Here is a 19,823-nt window from a genome sequence, read left to right as displayed (position 1 = left end):
ACTATAAAATAATTCAATTCCTACAATGTCTTCCTCTGAATAATATAAATAATGATAAATGGTGACTTCCCACTAAATACAAGAGTAGACATAGAAGCTCTTGTGCACTCAAAATTGTATTGCGAGTGTGGAATGCATGTGTGCTTTTTTTATTTTGGCTTCCTCCTCTTTAACCATGTTCTTAACCGTACAGCATGTGGAGAAAAATTGCCCAATAGGTAATGATCACAGTCTGTCTCCATCCTGTAATTAAGAAAGAAGTCTGTTCAAAATTATTACAATTAATGTGTCCTCCCCCAGTAAAGTATTTTTATGTTTTTTTTTTGTTTTTTTTTTTTTTTATCTATTCAGCTCTACAAAGAAATAGAAATCTGTCAGAAAATTACACAGCACATTCAAATAGAGAAGTCTGATGCATCCTCTGATATTTACGGTAAGTTTCTCTCCTTGACATGTTTTTATCTTCCTACCAAGTCAATTCTAGTGTAAGTAACTGCTTGCTATTGACTGCTGTTCCTGAAAGGCCTGTTGAACAAAATAAGGAAAGCACATCTGATTCCCGTGCCATCCACAGAACGCTCGCTCCCCTGCCCTGAAGCAGGATGGTTTTACTTGTAATGCACTGAGCACTGTTTTTCCCGGTGCTCAGGCTGTGGGATATGCAGCTCTTCGATGAGAGCTACAGTGGCAGAAAGGACAAATGTTTCCTTGTTTTTCTTGTCTCTCAAAACACCACGTACAGAGGTTGTGGGACTGAGCGCTGGCAGCACACGGCATCCTTTGCTGGTTGTCACATCCCACATGAATGCTCGCCTTGCAGTGCTCACGGGGGCCCTGCAGCAGAGCTGGGTTTGGTGGAGGGCTGCTGATGCGGCTTGCTGCTGCCAGTGGAGTCTCCCCCTCCTCACTGCATCCTCTCCCAGTCCCCCTGGGGCGGGATGACAGGGATGCAGCCGGGAGCATCGCTGCAGGTGGGAGCCTTTGCGAGCTCTGCGGCTGGGCAGCAGAAGCTCCTTGTCCCCTTTCCCTGCCTGCTGCAGGTCTGGAAGGTGGGTCCCTATCCTGCCCTGCTGTTGCTGAGGCTGGGGGAGCCTGGCCCCAAGCACACCTTGTCCTCAAGTAGTCCCATGAACTCCCGGAGCTAGATTCTGACACATCTTATAGGTCTGCATGTAAAATGGGGGAACTCCTCCCCGTGTAATTTCAGCCAAATTCCCAATCTTTACGTGGGGGTGGTTGCATTATCTTTTGAGTATTTGAAGCTGTAAACCTCCAGCCTGGTGAGTTTGCCCTTTGGTCTAGCAATTACAGTTCTGTAGTGCTTTTTAACATTATTTGTGCAACCCACCCTGCGGGAAGCCAATCTGCATCTTTTTACTGTTTATCTAAATATTCTGTTTTAATGACTAGAATAATTCTGAATTCCCGAACTGCTTATTATACAGCTGCAGGCCATTCGAATATAGAGCACTGCTACAGAGCAGTAGTACTGACTGTGGGTTGAATACTGAAGGCCTGAGAAAGAAAGATGAACTAGCACAGCAATGGCCCTAGGTTCAGTAATTATGCTATGGCTGAAAGGACTGCAAGAACTAGGGGTATTGTGGCATTTCCTGTTTCTTTCTTTTCTTTTTCTTTTTTTTAAGTGATGGGAAAGACAACGAAATGCACTGTCATGTCCTGTGAAAGGGGATCAGCTGCGCGATACATGGGGTCTATCTGTTCAGTGGCTCTGACCCTACAGAGGGCGAATGCTAAATGCGCCCAAAAAAGCTGACTTTGCTCTCATTGAAAGAAAACAGCAAAACTTGCTTTGACTTTAAACAACAGCAGAATTTCTGTAGTCTGTATGTGCCTCAGAAACCATACCATGTGGTCACAGAGTGACAAGAGTGTACTGAAATACTCCCCTGCAGGGAAACAGAGGAGACGTGGTAGAGCTGTGTTGACCCTCCTGGTGCTGGGGTTCATTCTGAAATTCTTTCCAGTCCTGTATGTTAAGTACATTTACGTGCTCTTAGTCTCTTTATGGAATGAGTGTTGCCAGTGCATACTTTTACAATCCAGAGAGCAAGCTAAAGCCCATACACAAGCTATGGCAGCATGAAGATCAGAGCTGTCTAGGTTCCACACAGATTCTTTTTAACGGGATTGCTCAAGGGCTCTCGCTACCGGTTTTGTTTTGAAAGATGTCTGAATCAATAACATGGCTGCAGAGTCTCCAAGCATCTCGTGTAAGTCTTCCTGTGAGCAGGATTGCTTTTGAAGTTGGTTCTTAGGCAGCTGGGCAGCGCGAGAAGCTCTCTCAGCCCCTCACAAGCACTTTAAGAAGTGCTGGGAACAGGGTCAGGAGCCAGTACCACAGCTGAACATCCAGGGCGCTACGGGATTTTTCATTCTTATGACTGCTTTTCTTGTTCTCTGCAGCTTCATTCAACCCTTCTCATACTTCTTGCACATTTTAAAAACATATGTCCAAATCCCCTGTGCCTTTATTCCTCCAGAAGAACTGGAAAAGTCTTCATGAAATGAAGAACAATGAATAAAATTACGAAAACCATTAGTGACCTTGCCTGTTGCTATTGCTAGTATTCCATTACAGCAATAATAATGTTTGCAAATCACCTTGAATTTTCAGGATACTTCACAAGCAGCCGTTAATTAATCCTGACAACATCTCTGTGATAAGAGACACTCTCAAGGTATCTGGCCAGTGTGCTGGACCTTGCCTTCATCACATCTGTCAGCTGGTTTCTGTTGCTGTGCTGCCTGGGCACACACATACTTGCCTCTTTCCCTGGTACCTGCCTCTGCATGAGGCTGTGTGGGCAGAAATCAGGGAGCATCCCCAGTAAGAGCCTACAGCTTCCAGCCCCTGTATGTTTCGGGAACATCTCGCTATTGGTGCTTCCGTGGGTAACTGTCTGTCCTGGGGGGCTGAGGTCGTTTGTGGAGGCAGGTTTGTTCTGGTGTTGCGTTGGTTTTATGTGGCCCTGTGCACTCTTAGGTGCTGACTTTAGTTCTCCTGTCATCAAAATGCTGTGGTGAAGAAAAGGCCCTGTCTGGGTCACCACCCCTCTCTCCACACCTGTGTTGCATTCAGGGTCCACGCACAGTTAGATGATAATCTTCCTGGCAGCGATGCCAGCTTATGCAACCGCTGTTACTTCCACCCACTCCTGCCCTTCCTCCCATGCAGTGCTTGTACACGTGTTTGTGTCAGCACCTGCAGAATTCACCCAGACAAAAACTGTACGTTTATATGTGTCCATATACAAACTAGACATACACATATATGCAAATACGCGTCTGTGCACGCATAGGTGCATGTATGTACACACTTGACTGAGGTGTTTCTCATCCGGATGAACTCCCTGTGTCCTTACACCCATTCTGCTAGTAATTATTGCTCTGGATTTTATTTTTTTGACTGAAAGTTGAATGACAAATTAGAGGAAGAAGCTGTCTTCTGGAAAAAAAAAAAAAAAAAAAAAGCTTGGGAAAGGTTGGGTGTCCTCTCACAGTTAGCCACTACAAGACCTTGAGAAGCAGCTCAGCCTTGTTTTAACTGTGTGGTAGCTGGAGCGAAGGCAGTGCAGCAAAACAGCATTTCAGCTGCAAAAGGGTGATTGTTGTAATAACTGATAATTTGTGCTGAGTCAAACCGAAGGCTTGGGCACGCTCCACTGGGCCTGTGGTGAAGGTTTTCCAGGTAGGCTTCATGGCGATGACAATCAATAGCTACTATTTGTTTTACATCTGCTCTTTTGTTTAGTCAAGAGTTTCTCCCTCTGCCAAATCTGGTGTGTTGAGTGAGCTTCACAAATTTCCTTTCATTCAGGCTGAGGAGCTTGCATGTGGGTTCCAAGTAGCTCAGTAAGCCATGAAGGGCCATATGCTCCTAGCTTCTAGGCTGCCACATTCTTCCCCCTCCTTTTTTTTTTTTTTGTTAATGATATGTGGAAAAAATAACTTCTCATCCATAACCATCGACTTGAAGGGAGTCCTAAAGTCAGAATAGGCTCCCAGCACATCTGCTTCCTCTTGGCTGGTGGCTGATTCCATGGCAAACAAGTATCTTCCCCCCCTAGAGGTTTGTAAATGTTTTTCTACTTGGAAAAAGACAGAGCAAATGGTTTCCTACACCCATTTAGGGAGTAATGAAGTTTCAGAAAGGCAAATGTTCTTCTTTAGATAACTCTCAACAGTAAATAAGCAAAGCCTGTTTAACTAAACACACTGTATTTACTTTACACATTGTTACCTTGCACAGTGTCAAACACAAATGGCAAGAAAATCGCCTAAACCAAATGTACCAGCACCATGCGCACTGTTAAAATTAAGGCTGTGTCAGTACTTGCATTGTAGGGTTGTTCTGGGGCTCTCCAACGCCGCTGTAAAACGTGGGCTGAGCTGAGACTTGGCAAATAACAGGTCGTGCCAGGAGCAGCTGAGAAAAGAAAGAAAGCAGAGGGGAAGGCAGCATTTTTACAAACTCGTCCAGCCCAGGAAATTCAGAAAGTCAAAGCTGACATTTTGCTGTAGCAGGCACCGGTCTGCGTTGTACGAGCTAAGGATGGCATGTCAGCCATAACTCTCAGTTTCCTGGCTTTTGTTGGTTTGGGTCACAGACCGCAGCTCTGTACAGCCTTTGTCTGCAAACAGCAAACTTCTTGTAGTGACCTTCTGTGGCAAGAGAATTTGAAGTGTGTTCCAACATTTTGCAGCTGTGGTATACTCAAACGAAACTGTAAATGATATGTGCAAACTCAGAAATTCAATGCATTTTTTTCTGACAGCCACTTTCACTTTTTAGCTTTCTATTTGTAAAGGTTTAAGGAAAGGGAGAAGGGAGGAGGTCTTGACCACTTTGTCAGGAACGGTGCTCACTACAGGCACGGCACAGCCCTAACTGCAGTGCATGCAGTTGTTAGGTAACACTGTAATTGTTTGCTGCTTTCTAACCATGTCACTGGGTTCTCCCTAGGTTTCTCTTTGTCCTCTGTGGAAGAAGAAGGGATTCGTCGGCTGTATGTGAATGGTGTCAAAGAGACAGGCCTAGCTTTCAAGAAAGGTAAAAGACATTTTTAAATTGTGTTTGGTATTGTTTGTTTAATCCTGGCGTACACCGTGAGCTTGTAGGGGTGGAAGTTTTATAAATGCACCAAAACAGGACCCCAGTCCAGAAAAGATCGTGCTCTTTCAGCAAGAACCTGAGGTCATGAACATAGGGTGGTTCTGCTCTTGGAAACAACTGTGCTCTACAGTCAAACTCCTTTAATTTTGAGTTGCTTTGTGTGTAGGAGGGTCAGCACCTCCCTCGCAGATAGAAAGAAAAGCCAGGGCCCTCTCAAGTCAGTCACTGCAAGATAAACAGGTACAGTAGAAGCTCTCAGGTTACCCTCTGTGGCTGGGATTACTGCCTCTAGTTTTGCTCCCAGCATTTTCAGAAAGTGTGACAGTACTTGCGCCAGAAACCAGCAGGATAACTCAGCTGCCAGGCGAGTCCTAGTGCAGAGAGGGGTACGGTTCTGCCATGCCTTACCTAAGCTGAAGCCAACCCTGACACTCCCATGCCCACACTGCTTTTCCCTTTCAGTGCCCTCCCCCATGTGCCAGCACTGCTGCTCCTGCAGCCACAGGAGGGGCTGGGCAGCTGAAATCTAACCAAATTTTAAAGAGTAATATGGGGAACAAGACGAGCAGGAAGACGCTCACCTCATCGTTGCCCATTAGTATATGCAGAGTCCTCAAAGGCACCTTCAGAGTTTTCTTTGGGAGAAGTTAAGTGGTAGTGCAGAGCTTTCTCAAGAGCTTGCTGTTGTTGAAAGCGATGGGGTCTGTTGCCCCCCAGACAGCTCCAGCCCCCCTGCCTGCTGCTGGCTCTGGCTGAACCAGTTCTGCTCACTGTCGTGCTGGAAAACTGCCGTGACTGTTTCCCTGACCCTCTAGCAAATGGAGTTGGCTTGCATTGCAGCGAAGCCAGTGGCACAAGTGGCACAGGGGAGGGATGAGGCTGCACAGACAGAAGCTGGGAAGGACTGGGGGAAGTAGTTTTGGCTGCAGGGAGCCTGGAGTTTCGCTCAGCTCTAGCCTCTGACCCTACCTGAAGAAAACCACTTGGGGGTTTCTGGAGGCTGCTGCATGTCGATGAAGCTTGCAAAGATCATCTTTCTCTGTCCTGTCCCTCCTCACCCCACCTCAGCCCCACGTGGGGATGGACGGGATAGGGATTCTGCCAAAAGCCCTGAACACGACAGCTATCTGCCAGGCTGCACCAGGGAAATTCAGTTCTGTGTGCTTCGTGTGGGGAGCAACGAGAATATTAGGGTGAAGATGCAGGGTTCAGCAGGTCTTTGCTTTCTGGAGATGTTTAAATGGAAATTTAAATGAATGCATGAACACACACTGCCTCCTGTGGGGCTGACATGCTAAAACACACTTTCAGTGATACATTACTCTTCATAACGGATATAAAAAGCCACTACTGTAATAACAGTATTTGGCAGGGTGTTATGACAAGATATGCATAGTTAGCAGAGAGGAAAACTCTCTCTCTTCCTCGCATTATTTACATTTATGTTTGCATTTGACTGCATTTCCTGCAGTAAATATAACTAGAAGAGTTACAGTATTTCTTTCTCAATCTTTTTTTTTTTCCAACTGAAAAACTCTTACATTTTATTTTCTCCTCATTATTTTTATGATTTATGGTTTTATCTTTTTCTGTTGGTCTGCGTTAGCTAGGCCATTGCTGGATTTGCGCTGATGCCTGCTTGTACTGAGGTGTATATGATGCATCATCCCAAATGATTCAAAAGAGGGATTACAAAGAGCAAACGGAGCCCCAGATAAGATGTTTATGGTTACAAGCATATTAATGTGCTGCTATTATGCCATGGCATCACTAAGTAGAATAAATGAAATAATGTGAAATGCTTGACTTGCTTTGTTTTGTCCTCGTTTCGAATATGATTTTATGGTCCATTTACTTTGTAGCTATTCTATTTATTTCATTTTATACTTTCTGAATCTGCGCTCCACACTACAGTTTCTGGGCACAATTACATGCATTTAAGGGAGATCTCACTTTTCCTAAGGAGGACTGGAGCTGTTCAGCCTCCATGTCTCTTTCTCGAATGAGGGTAGGTAATCTGTCCTGGAGAACGCAGCTGAGCTCCTCTTGCAGCTCAGGCTCATCGAGTCGGGCCTCTCATCATGGCTTAAGGGTGGCAAGAGTCATCCTTTGCCCTGGTCTCCCAGCCAGAACACTGCAAGTCACCTACAAGAGCAGGTCACCTAGGGTAGGTTGCCTGCAAGGAGCAGCTCTTCCGGCCCTGTAAATTCCAGCTTTCCACCATGTAAGTGCCAGGATGATGACTAGGATGCCACAGCGGTCCCTCTGGTGGCTGTTGCAGAGTATGCTTTACATCCTCTCTCAGGGAGATAGATGCCTGCAGGGGCCCGCCAGCATCCCTTCGGCAATGAGTGCAGCCCCAGTGACTGACCTGTAGGCCGGGTGACACTGGAAGTTATTTGGGTTTAAAGCCTGGTCCAGCTCGCTGTAGTTATTTGGAGAGGGGAAGGTCAGGTCTCCTGCGGGACCCCGGAGGGCTGCTCATTGTCAGTCGCATTGCTGCATCGCCCGGAGGCGAGAGGGAGTCAGCTGCTTCTACGGATCCCCTTTTCCCTTGGGCACTGGGGCTAAAAATAGCTCCTGAAATTGGATTGGAAAAGACCACGAATAACTTACCAACTGCTAAAATTTGCCTTTGGAAGATCTATATGCTGGGATGTAATTCGGACAGGGCCAGAGAGGAGGTTGTCTGAAGCCCGATGCCAGTTAAATGTTCTCCCTCCTCCTAAGCGTATCAGTAAGTGACCACTTCAAATAAAAGCATGCACCTGTATGGAAAATTAAAAGCAAGAATCAACCCAGTCCAGCAACACAGCTGACAGTGATCCTGGGGGATTAGCTGGGCTGCTCACTGGGAGCCTCTGTTTTCCAGAGGAGAGGTGCAGACTCAGCTGACAATGCTTCATGCGGCTCCGTCTTTCCCCTGTCCTGTGCGCAGAGCCTGAGAAGTCTGGCTCTGTCCTTAAGCATACATTTATTTATGAGGAATATGTTTCATACGATGGCTTGCTGCACAGCAGCTGTCCCCTTGCAGAGCGATGTGAAGAAGGACACGGTATGTGCTTGCTGGTACTTTGTGAGGGACTTCCTGGGCACCTTACTCTTACGGATACTGGAGTACCAGCCTGACAGCAGATCTCGCAGAAGTCCATCAAGTTTCAATATAATTTGCAGTCATAAATGTTTACTTTATGTCTAGACATAACACTGTCTGGCACCTTATAAATACCCAGCTGAGCTCCTTGATGTCTGTGGGTAACAGAAACATTGCTGTGCAAGTCTTACCTGTTCCTTTCTGCATTGCAGGCCTGAAAGCTGGCGATGAAATTGTGGAAATTAACAAAAAAGCTGCTGAAGATCTGGACTCAGCTTTGCTGAAAGATGTCCTTGTTCAGTCTTCACTGTGTCTTACTGTACGTACCTATCCTGAGATAGAGGAAGGGCAGAAATTAATGCAGCCACCACCACGTCGCTTGGAAAACCCATCTGACTTGAGCGACACCACGCTGGCATTTGCCGGGAGCAACCAAGGTATTGAGTTCAATGTAGAAATTATGAGGAGAATACACACTTAGAGTATGCTGGTGTAGTCCCATTGATCTGTAACTTCTGTGATGAAAGTGGGAAGAATTGCAGTCTGAATGCACTGCGTGGATAATAAATGAGACCTCTGGAAGTTGTAAGGTATAGCTACAGTAGCAGTGAAGGATTGCTGTGTACGTGGTTAGGCTGTGAAATATGTCATCATGGAATTCGTGTCACATTATCTAGCTGTGCCTCCAGCAAGTCACAGACCTGATTGCTCGCTTACTTCTGGGCTGCACAAAGAGGTGCCTTTAACTCCTGATTTGCCCACAGGATATATGTTCGGCAGGGAAGAAAGAAGGAATAAGCATTCACCCTCTCTGGGATCAGCCAGGAGCCCCACGTGTTTGATGAGACACATAAATAAGTCTCAGGGACAGTTCAAAACCCCTCAAGGTAGAGGCTGACATTACAGTCAAACCTAACTGGTCCCACAGCACACTGGGGTGGAAAAAAAAACAGTCCTGCCCTCCACGCTGGGTTGTTCAGAGCACTGAATTGCAGAAAATTAAACTCTTGAAGAGGTGAATTGTTTGCTACTAGTTTAGCTTCTCAAACCAGATGAGGACAAGCACCAGTGCTGGGATAAGAGAAATGGCTGTGGGAGAGAGCAGGACCACCTCTGGCTTCTAGCCGTTATGTCTCTAAGACAGCAGTGGTGGGAGTTGCACTGGAATAGCAGGAAAGCTCCTACACCATGTCTCCTCATACTTGCCTGTTTGAAAAGAGAAGAGGATATCGTACATTCCTTTTTTTTGGGGGGGGTGGGGGGAGGGTGATATAACTTAAAATTCAGGAAAAAAAATAATAGAATGGCCCAAAAGAAGCAGTTTCTATATAAACAAAACTCTTCAGAGTTGAGGTAAATTTTTTCTTCCAGTCAAAACGTAAATGTTTTCTGAATATGTCAAAATACTTACTATTTTCCCCAGAGTAAAGGTTTCATAAATGTCAAAATAATTGTTCTGACATCTGTGAAATGGTTTTGTTTTGGGCATTTGGAATAAAAACTGGAGCAGGAGGGGCTGTTCATGCACTTCTCAGGGTTCGAGTCAGCCTTTTCCCAAGACATGTCTGTCTGGTTGTTGTAGTCACCCAGTGTAGGGACTCCTTTGGTGGGTCTGGGTGCACGCTTGAACTAATCCAGAAGCTGTGTGAGCGCATTAACATGATGCTGAGCAGGGGCAAACAATCCACAGTGAAAGGTTTTTTTGCTTGGACTCAGGACCAAGCTGACTCATCTTTGCCTGGGAAGGGTCAGGTGGGTACAGCCTGCCTCTCAACATTTCTTGATCCTGCTCTGTTTTACTGAAAGAATTTACTGAAAGTGATCTAGCAAAAACGTCCTTGTTCTGCTAACAGGAACACATAGAAGGGAAGGAGAAAAAAAGCAGCCTTGTGGAAGATGTGGAATAAACTCCCAGAAGCAGTTAAAATTAAACATTCTTTCAAGGACAAACATTCTTCCTTTTTAATTTTCGCTGACCTTTTCCAAATTAAGCTTCTGTGCTGAAAAATCTACTATTAAGCTCATGTTGTAAACACTGATAGCTGGCCACAAGATGTCCCCATTTCCTATGTAGCACCAGTTCATCACGGACCCCATCCTTCAGCCTTTGCCTATGCTTTTTTTCCTGTGAACCCCCTGCAGAGTACTCTTTCCCCTTGGAGTGTCTGCCCTAGGTGCAAAAAATGGGATCTGAGACTTCCATATTTATGCAACACGGTGATTTCAAAGCCAGAGCAGTCACACTTTGTAACACAGGGCCTCAAGAGCTGGTCTCAGTAAGCAGGTTCCCTGCCACTGTCAGTGCCTTGCACGATTATTTTGGATATTTAGGTCATGGAGGGGTCCTTTTCCCTGCTGCGAGACGGTGCATGCTTTGCCAACTGCATCTGCAGAACCTGCAGAACCTTTTCATGTTGTCCAGTAGCAGCGCTGTGGGTGCCACGTGAAATGAAGACATGGCTGATGAACACATCTCAGGAAAAGCAGCCCACCTGCCTCTGCTGCTTTGTAGGTACTGCTTCCTTTGTGCTGTGCTCAGTTCGAGTATGATCTGAGATCTTCTGGAAGTTTCTCCCAAGCCAGGGTTTTGTATTTATCTCAGTGGTGTGGAAAGTCTGCTTGTTTTTCCGTGTCCTGCAGTGAGCATGTGAACTGCCTGCTGCACCAGAGTATCTGCATCTTCAGTAGCTCCCCAGGATTGGGGCTCAAGTTCAGGGCTTCCTTCTCCGTTCAGGTTTCTCTTGGCACGGCTGTCCACTACTTGTGGTGTGCTGCAGCCAGTTCCTTTGGCTTTTCTTTCACGCGACAGGCGGAAAGAGGCTAGAGCTGTCCTGACATTTACTTTCCTTCAAAGTGCAGCAAATAAGGTGGCAATTGCCTTCATCACTCCTCAAAGGGGTAGGAATGTTTGCTTAACCAAACGAAGCAGCGAAATAGCTCATCAGCAAATGTGCAGGTGTTTATGGCAGCTTCTGAAAGTGCCTGTAATTGCCATATGAAATATGCCTCTGAAGAACGACATTAAGACAGTGTTTAAAGCTAAACAACGCCAATGCTCTAATTTGGAATGACTTACCCTGAGGTGGGAGTGAAAGCAACGATCTGCATCCAGCTTTGTGATTTGGAGGCAGGTGTTTTGATCTTCTCCATCAATTTCTCTCTACTTACGTTTTAATAGAACACGCTGTTGTACTGAAGCCTTTGTTCTCCTGGCTCTGTGCTTTTTCAGTTTTTCTTTTACCCCAAACTGGATCCATATGAAATTTTAAAAAGGGGCACACGCCTTGATTTAGGGGGCCGTAACTGCATCGTAGGTTTATGGTCTCCGCTCTGCAGCTCCTTGTAGAGAGCAGTCAAGTATGAAATACCCAGTGACCCATTTATTTGTATCCTTGTTGATTACTGGCAGTTCGGCTGGCTAGGCAAATCAGCACAGTTGTTTCTATTCTATGTCTTATTTATAGCACACAGATTTTTTCTCCAGTTCTGAGCTGGTACAGCCTCTGTTTCAGCAGGGGAGTGAAGCATTACCGGGCCAGAATGCCAGCAGGTATAAATCACCTATAGACCCATCCATTTTCCAGAAACTCCTGGTCTGGTTGACCGATCTCGCTGATGTCCTGTCATCTTCTTCACTATTGCAATTCTTCATACCCCGTGAAGTCAGCAAAGGGCAGAGCTTTTGTGTGAGGCATACCATATTGCATCTTTTCAATAGAAAATACTCTGTCACTTTTTTTTTTTAGTTGTTTTTAAGGAAGCTTTGGTCATGCCTTGTTACTCCGTGGGAGGTCTTCCATGAGCAAAGCCTGCGCCCTGTTTCGGGGAGCTGACCTCCATGAAGTGCCTGCCAGTGCGGTTGTTAAATACGCTGTGACTTACAGCTGCTTCATTTTCTAGAACTACCTTGTATACGGAGAGGTTTGGGCTACAGCCTGCAAATCGGCTCTGTGGCAGCTGTTACCTCTTTGTGTTATTTCTTAACAGGCTGTTCTTGAGATGACCTTGGATTTTAGGTCTCTAATTGATGTAAAAAACACCATCTTGGATATGATGTATACTTTCCCCTAGGAATTTGCTCCGTGTCAGGCTTGCAGAGCCACGAGTTTTCTTCCTTTCATCTATTAATATTTTTCCTGGCTTTCAATCTTCTCTCCTAACGCTGCCTGCATAAATCTGGTTGAGGAGGAGTAGCTCTGATTCTGTCTGGAGCCCTGCAACATGTTTTCCTTACTGCCTGAAGGGATCTGTGAGAGCTCTGTCCCCTTCCCGTGAGGAGTGCTTCGTCTGCTCCACTCAGCCCAGGGAATGAGAGGTTGAAAGCTGGAAACACAGAGTCACACCTCCCGCAGATCAGCTAAGCATAAAGGAGATATTTTGCTATTAGAGGGGCTTGGAGATTTGGGAAAGGGAGCGGGGAGTATTACCCGTATTTGTTTGTGGTCTCCCCACTATTAACCACCTTTTTCACTCCGGGGTAGTTTCTGGTGCAGTGGTAGTTCACTCCAGTTTCTGAGGGTTAAGCCTTGTGTAGTTCAGTATTTTGGAGACCTCTGGAGCGAGGGATAACTCTGCAGGGATGATCAACGGCCAAATAAATCATTGTGCTGAACGTAGCTGATAAAAAAGAAAGTATTTCTCCGTTTTGAATGAGTATATTAATCTTCTAGACGTGAAGCAGCTCGGTGTTTTTAAGAAGTCTCATTATTGTGTTGTTCAAAAAGCAGGAGAACTGGAGGCTGAAGTTAACACGTGCTCTGAAGAACATGGCATAAACGTGAAACAAACTCGCATTGCACTCCAGGAATTGCTGTTGTTTCTCATTCCATCCTGGTCCTGTCGCAGTTACCCTTAGGCTAAGTGATTTGGATTTCAGAACAAGCTGAGACTAACAGTAACCTTAATTTCTTCTGAGTTATTTTCCTGAGGCAGCAACTAATTCCATATCTTTTGTAGCATGTTCAAAAAATAATGTTATCTTTCAGTACTTGATAACAATTCCAGCAGCATTTACTGCAGCAGCAATTGAGGCTGTGGCATGTAATTAAGCAGAGATGTGCAGAACTGTTGTCACGAGATGAGCTTTTTAAAAGCAAAAGCTCATGGAATTTGCCTCAGCCAGAACTGTATTTGGAGGGCTAATTCCTGGCTTTTCTAAAGTTTACCTGAGCTGCTGTTGAAATAAGTGGTGTGGCTGTTAGCACGTTAGTTTTTGGATTGCAGCTTTGGGTTTTGGAGTCTTCCCATGTTAGCTGCAGTAAGCACGCCTGCTTCATTAGCAGCAGGGCTTGTAATCTTAATATTCTTGCTGTGTTGCCACTCCCTCTGCTGGCTTCATGAACCATAGGCTGAAACTCAGCAGGTGTGGAAGGAATGGCTGCGTTCTGTAATTGCAATGCCCCTGGTTCCCAGGGTCCCTGAGCACACGCCTCATTTTTCTGTCTGTGAATATTCCTGTTCATTTGAAACAGGCAACAAAGCATGGTGCAAGTATTTATTTGACCAGGTTCCTGAACTGAGGAGGGAGAAAAGTGATTGATGCAGGGAAAGTTTCACTGCATCTGCATTTTCCCTAAAAAGAGTGATTGAACTGAATAATATTCAGCATAGATTTTTCTACATTAGAGCAATTTATGATCTAATTGAAATGGAAAGGGAAGCAATAGCGTTCTGGCAGAAAGATAGGAGACTTATAGGTCTTGTTTCTGTAGCTTTCAAGAAAAAGCAGATTTTTCCAGCTCTTCCTGTAGTGTTCTTTGGTCACTCAGTTGACTGTCACTGGGATAGCTGTATCACAGTTTTATGAATCTTTGGCGAGGTTATCAACTCTATGGGATTTCCCAAAGGGACAGAACACCCCAGTGTAAAAATGATGTTTCCTTCTTCGATGTTTCAGTGTTTCAAAGCTAACCATAATTCTAAAAAGTCAGACATGAGCCTCGTGAAAGCACTTTGGCCACTGAAACCTCCACAGCACTTCTTGCAGGAGCGCAGATGCCCAAGCCTCTTGGCTGGGACTTAGAGTTGGGTAGTCATGGTCTGCCTAATCCGTATCTCATCTGCTATCTCAGCTTGGATGGGGTCACCTCTTACTTCCTGCCTAAAGGAAATAAGGAATCACTGTATTTTTTCTTTCAGTACCGCTGAGTATTATCAGTGGAAGGAGTGCAGAGGAGGACAACACACCTTTTGCAGGGAGTCGTCGCAGGCAGGCAGGGAAGGGCACAGGGCTGAGCTCTCCAGCCCCTGACACTTGCTGGCTGACTGCAGAGGTGACAGATCTCTGCTTCTACCTCTCTGGGCCACAGGCACTGGCCCACAGAGTTGCCTCTCATGGCAGTACCGGCTGAGATCCCACAGTAGCTGGGCACGGGTCTGCGGCCTGTTCTGCTGGCTCTCTGCATCCCTTCCACCACCTGATTTGCTGGAGGACATCTTCGTCAGGGGACGTAGGCCCCTCAGTTTGGTTAATTTCAGAAATATGATCTGGAAACATCTCATTCAGTGCTGTCTTGATGCTGCTTAAGGCAGCAGGTTAATTACAAGCTTAATTTCAGCAGTCTTCATCAGGGCTCAAGGCTCTCCTCCCATAGGAAAGGCCTGTGTGGCCCTGCGATGAACTAGGTTAGGGAAGCCAGCAAAAAGAAATACATGCATAAATGGATATTCCCCTTCATCTTTTTGTCTGGCTGCACAGACAGCTGGGTCAGCATAACTTAGGAACAAGGGGACAAGAGAAGAAGAATAAATAGGGCATGGCCAAGCTGGAAGAAATGCTTATGAAGCCGTACCCTTGCTCACTAGGTGACTCCCATTTTGACTTCAAAGTTCCCCTTTGTTTAAAGCAGGTACCTTGTGCTTTGAGCATGCATGGTACTGGTTTATCCTGAGATACTCTGCACCCCAGTTTTACCCAACCTGAACATGGAAATGGGATCCCTTTGTGGCACGCTCCCAGTGGGAGATCCAGTACAGGGCTGGGCTAGAGCCAGCATTGCCTTCCCGGGTGACCACCCAGCATTAGCTGCTTCCCCATTGCCTTCCCAGTGCCTTACCCATGAGACATACAAGGTGTTGTGTAGGGAGCAGAGATGCGTAAAGCACTCTGCTCGAGAGACTGAGGCACCCTAGAAGTTACAAGCCAAAGCTTTCAGCCATCTCAGCCTGTTGTTGCTTCTGGCCCGTAGCACATAACATGCTGGCAGATGGCTGGCCTTGCTAACACCTGCCTGTTGCTTCCACTGAAGGGATTGAAGTCAGTATTGCTGGTTCCACATATGCAGGAATAAGGCATCGAGGTTCAAAAATTACGAACATGGAGGGTATTCTGATTTGTATTCTGCTTCTTGTGTTAGTAGGATAAACGCTTCTGAGCTTTGCACCACAGCTGAGGAAGCTTGGCTAGGAATATTTAATTCCATTGCACTAAAAAAAAATAAATCATCTGGCACTAAGAACCAGGTTTTAAGAGCAGTACCAAATATTGTGGAATTCTCATTAAAATCTCAGGCGATAGCAACCCTGCAAATGGGAAGCAGCAGCCATGGAAAATTGTAGCCAACTGTTGGTGTGGTACTTAAGCTTTACGTGATTCTCCAGGCATTTAAGCCCCAGCACCTTTGCTCTGGTGATATAAGGCTTCCTTTTATTTTGTTAGTTGTAGCCGTAAGTAGAACTTTTTTAATGGTCATGAGTCATAGTGTCACGGATAATACACTGCCAAGGCAACCTGGGTGCTCCCGTGACCTCCATCTGTGCTTGTGGCCACATGGATTTGACCCCCTTTTCCTGCTGCTTTTTGGATTTCCCTTTCCAATTCCTTAATGTCAAGTGAAGCCCACAGGTTATTGTCCCTAACAAATGGTAGCTGTTGGGCAGCATTCAGGTGCTACAGGAGGAAATGAGCACATTCTCCTCGGAGCTCCTCGCAGAGCTAAATAAAGATTTGCAGGGCAAAAATAAAATGATGTAATGAGCCTGACAGAAATGGGACAGTAACTGGAAGGTGTTAAAAGGCTGTAGCGGGAACGTGCGGCATTACTGAACTGATTGCCTGTGTTTTAACAACCAGCAGATGAAACTGCTAAAGTTGACACTGGCTTCGGCAGTTTAAGAGCATAGAAATATCCTAAACACATGCACTGTGTGGCTGCTCATTAAGACGTAAGTGAAAGATTGCTGTCTACTGGGTAGAAGCGTTTATACTGCAGGAAACAGATTAAGTGGTGTTTTAATATACAGGAAAAGAAAAAGTGATGGCTTAAAAGCAAAACCCCACCCCCCCAACAAACATTATTTGCCTTGGCTTGGGGATGAGAAACAGCTGTAGGATGTATTTCATACAACTTATAATGGAAAATTAATTGCAGTGAGCATGGACTGCCCAAACCAAATAATGACAAATAGCACTATTTACTCTTGCTTTTTAATGGATAGCATAAGGGTTTTAAGAATTTTTACACATTAGTAGAGACACCAAAAAAATGACAGTTCAAATTCATGAAAGTATGGGCAAGGCTCAGAAAACTCAACTTCTTACAGATAAAACACTTCTTTGAATATATTTTGTTTTGCCAAACATTCCCTGCATGCACATCTCTTTAAAAGGTAAACCTTATCTTTTCAGAAGAGAGTCGTGTCTTGGGAAAGCTCAATTATGAACTGCCTTTTATGTTGTTTTCATTCTATTTGATATCCAATTTAGATCCATCCCAGTATGCAGAATATTTTCTGAATTTTTATCTGAATTTCTGCATTCCAATTTTTCTAAAATTTCAGACCCATTAAAGTGGAAATCTTGTACAATCACACTTTATATATACTTATATTACTTTTTTGTAATGGTGGTTGGAAGCTTGCAAAAAGTAAAGAACCCAAACCTGGATCACTGCCCTCAGTCTTGAGGTAGAGAACTGTAGGATGTGTTCTCAAGCCAACGTTATGTGTTAACATAAAAACTATGAAAGAAGATCAGTGGCTTTCCAATTGTGGCAAAGAGGCAGTAGAATTTAATCTCCTTATTCAATTAGGAAACATATTTCTTAAAGAATATTGCTTCTGTTTCATGAAACATATTTCAGACCAGTATAAACAACTATACTAGACGTGGTTAACTAGTTTCTTTTATAGATCTTTACAGCAGCTTGCCATTTTAGCTGAATAAATAGACCATCCACGCTCTTCTAGCCTTTTTGGCCAAATCACACCATGTTTAACTGCAATTTAACAGATGTGTGTTATCGTCACTGTGGCCTTTTTACTTCCAGCATTGCTATTTAGCCAAATGCTCCTTACAGACAAATTTACATGACTTACCTAAATTGAAATGTCTAGTTGAAAATAGCAAGGAACGTGAGAGTCAGCATGGGACTAACATAGAAACGGTGCTGCATCTGATGTGCTAAATTACTGTTATTCCTTGTAAAAAGTTCATATTTCAACCTAGGACTGAATTAGAGAGGATGGCTGCAGGACCAGTGGGCTCTGTCAACAAGATAGTGTGCTATTGGGATGCTTCTGTTTATAAGGCTAGCAAAACAAAACAAAACAAGTCTGCAAAAAAATCTGTTCTGTTACAGAAGAGAGTCAGTTCTCCACCAAAATGTTAAAATGTGAGATGCTAGCAACAACCTCTCCAGAAAAAAAAAAAAACTGCATCCATTGAATTCTGATTATGTTTTTTCTGCGTTATGTGAAGAATAAACAGAATGGCATAAAAAGTATAATCCCTGGTGGAACATTCACTGTCTCTTTTGTGTGGCAGGATGCAGACAGGGAGGGATAATCATGAAAACACCCTTCCCAATCCACCCCAGGAGTGGTACTGATGAAAAAAGTTTTCCTTATGGGGCTGAGGGGAGGAGGAAAGTTGAAAGGAATTAGCATTTGGACTCAGCTTCTGGAAAGTCTCTATGCTGGCTTGAAGCTCAACCCAGGCACGCAGGAGTTTCCTAGCAGAGTTAATTTCATCAGTGTTCATTATAATTTCTGATAGTTATAATCCGAGTGTACGTGAAGTCTGCTTTCTGTGAAGGCTGGTTAAGGTACAGTACTACTGCTTCTTGTAGTTATTTAAGTCAGAGAATGAGATCCTGAAAAAAAGAAGAAAAAAAAAAAAGTTACTTGCACACAGAACTCTGAGGTTGGGATTAGTTTGGTTCATTCCTTTGCCTCTTGCAGGTAATCCATCATTTATTTACAAAAAGTTGCAAGCGTTTATTTTCTGTGTCAAAAATGTAGTCTCCAGAAGAGCGTTAAGGCATAGGTGTACACAGTTCCTGCCACGCACTGGTGAAAATAAAATTTAGTTTTCAGTTAACGTGACAGACTTCCAACAACTTCTAAAGCAGGTTTTGTTTCCTAAAAAAATCAGCATTGAAACTCAGTAGCAGGTGTATTAGGCCAAAACTACACTCAACTTAAAATCGTTATGTTCAGCTTGCTCAGAGGAAGTGCTGACCAAGGCTTTCTTCTCGGCACTGCCCACTCATTCATGTACTGGAATTTCCATTTAAAACCAGTCGAGTATGAAGGCAGGCAATTGCTTGCCAGCAAGGAACTTAAAAATAAATGCAAGAATTTCAACATGGCATTTTACCCTTATCTCTGAATCGGCAGTTGTAATTTCCAACCAAATAGCGTTGTCTGGCCATAACCTGTTTATTTTTACACCTGTAGTAGAACGTGGTCCCTGTTGCAAAACAGGGCGGTCCTACCAGGTCATTGAGTGCCTCTGGCATAAATTCAGCATGTACTTGTGTGCAGGATGGGGCCTGGCCATCCATGCTTTTTGAAATTTAGGAAATTATGGTTGGCTTTTCACACACATCTCAATTTCAGCAGGGCACTCGCTTTGTGGTGACCCAGACAGCTCCGTTGAGACAGCTCCAGAGGAGGCAGAAGCGCAAGACTTGGAATCATCTGATGAGGCCGATAAGATGAGCAAGGTGAGAAATTTTCATTTTCACATGCGAAGGACTGAAAGCACACCAAGCTCACAGCTGATGTGCTGACTTCCCAGCTGCACCTGATTAGAGCATCTTTCCTGGGAAAATGTGAATCTCACTTTTAAGGTGTTTACAGATGATACTGAATGTAACACTTTACATCTTTGATTATCGTACATCACCATCTCTTGAGCAGGACTTGTACCCTTCTACGGGGGATGGTTCGTATCTTCCCTATCTTGTGACAATATTCCCACATATTTTCGAAACGGGATGGTTTATCGTCTCCAGGTCAGCTGAACCAGAAAATCAGATGGATTATTATGATTTTTTATTCTTTCTTGATTTCTAGGCATGGGAGGAATGTAAGTTAAACAGTATTTCCTTAAATCAATAGCATAGTGCATATGCTAGTTTTTAAATGCAAACTAATTATAGCCAATCTACCTTAAATTGAAGCAAAACTATCCAATTATAGCTAAGAGGTTGTGCAAATGGATTGCTAATTGCTATCTATTAAGGGGTGGGTTTCACAGCAGTTGGTAGTTTGCTGGTGTTGGGGGGGTTCACACAACGTTATCTGCGATGATTAGTGGCTTTTGAGGCAGAATCAAGTGAGATTATGTTAAAGGCAATGATTGTTTTT

General features: G+C 44.5%; 1 protein-coding gene across 11 annotated transcripts in view; it reads left to right on the top strand.

Annotated features, from left to right (window-relative positions):
* Positions 1-19,823, top strand: part of TIAM1 (TIAM Rac1 associated GEF 1) — a 147,015-nt gene that overhangs the window by 103,188 nt on the left and 24,004 nt on the right. For 9 of the 11 annotated variants that reach the window (XM_035315597.1, XM_035315594.1, XM_035315598.1 and 6 more), the window contains 4 exons: positions 352-433; positions 4,988-5,074; positions 8,444-8,668; positions 19,071-19,177. In XM_035315597.1, the coding sequence (XP_035171488.1) occupies positions 352-433; positions 4,988-5,074; positions 8,444-8,668; positions 19,071-19,177 (501 nt within the window). The remainder of the gene's footprint in view (positions 1-351; positions 434-4,987; positions 5,075-8,443; positions 8,669-19,070; positions 19,178-19,823) is intronic. The other 2 variants (XM_035315601.1, XM_035315591.1) reach the window with 1 other exon arrangement.

Source organism: Oxyura jamaicensis, chromosome 1, assembly GCF_011077185.1.
Source record: "Oxyura jamaicensis isolate SHBP4307 breed ruddy duck chromosome 1, BPBGC_Ojam_1.0, whole genome shotgun sequence".
Taxonomy (NCBI): domain Eukaryota; kingdom Metazoa; phylum Chordata; class Aves; order Anseriformes; family Anatidae; genus Oxyura; species Oxyura jamaicensis.
The sequence above is the reverse complement of the archived record's forward strand: the minus strand, read 5'-3'. Positions and strand labels throughout refer to the sequence as shown.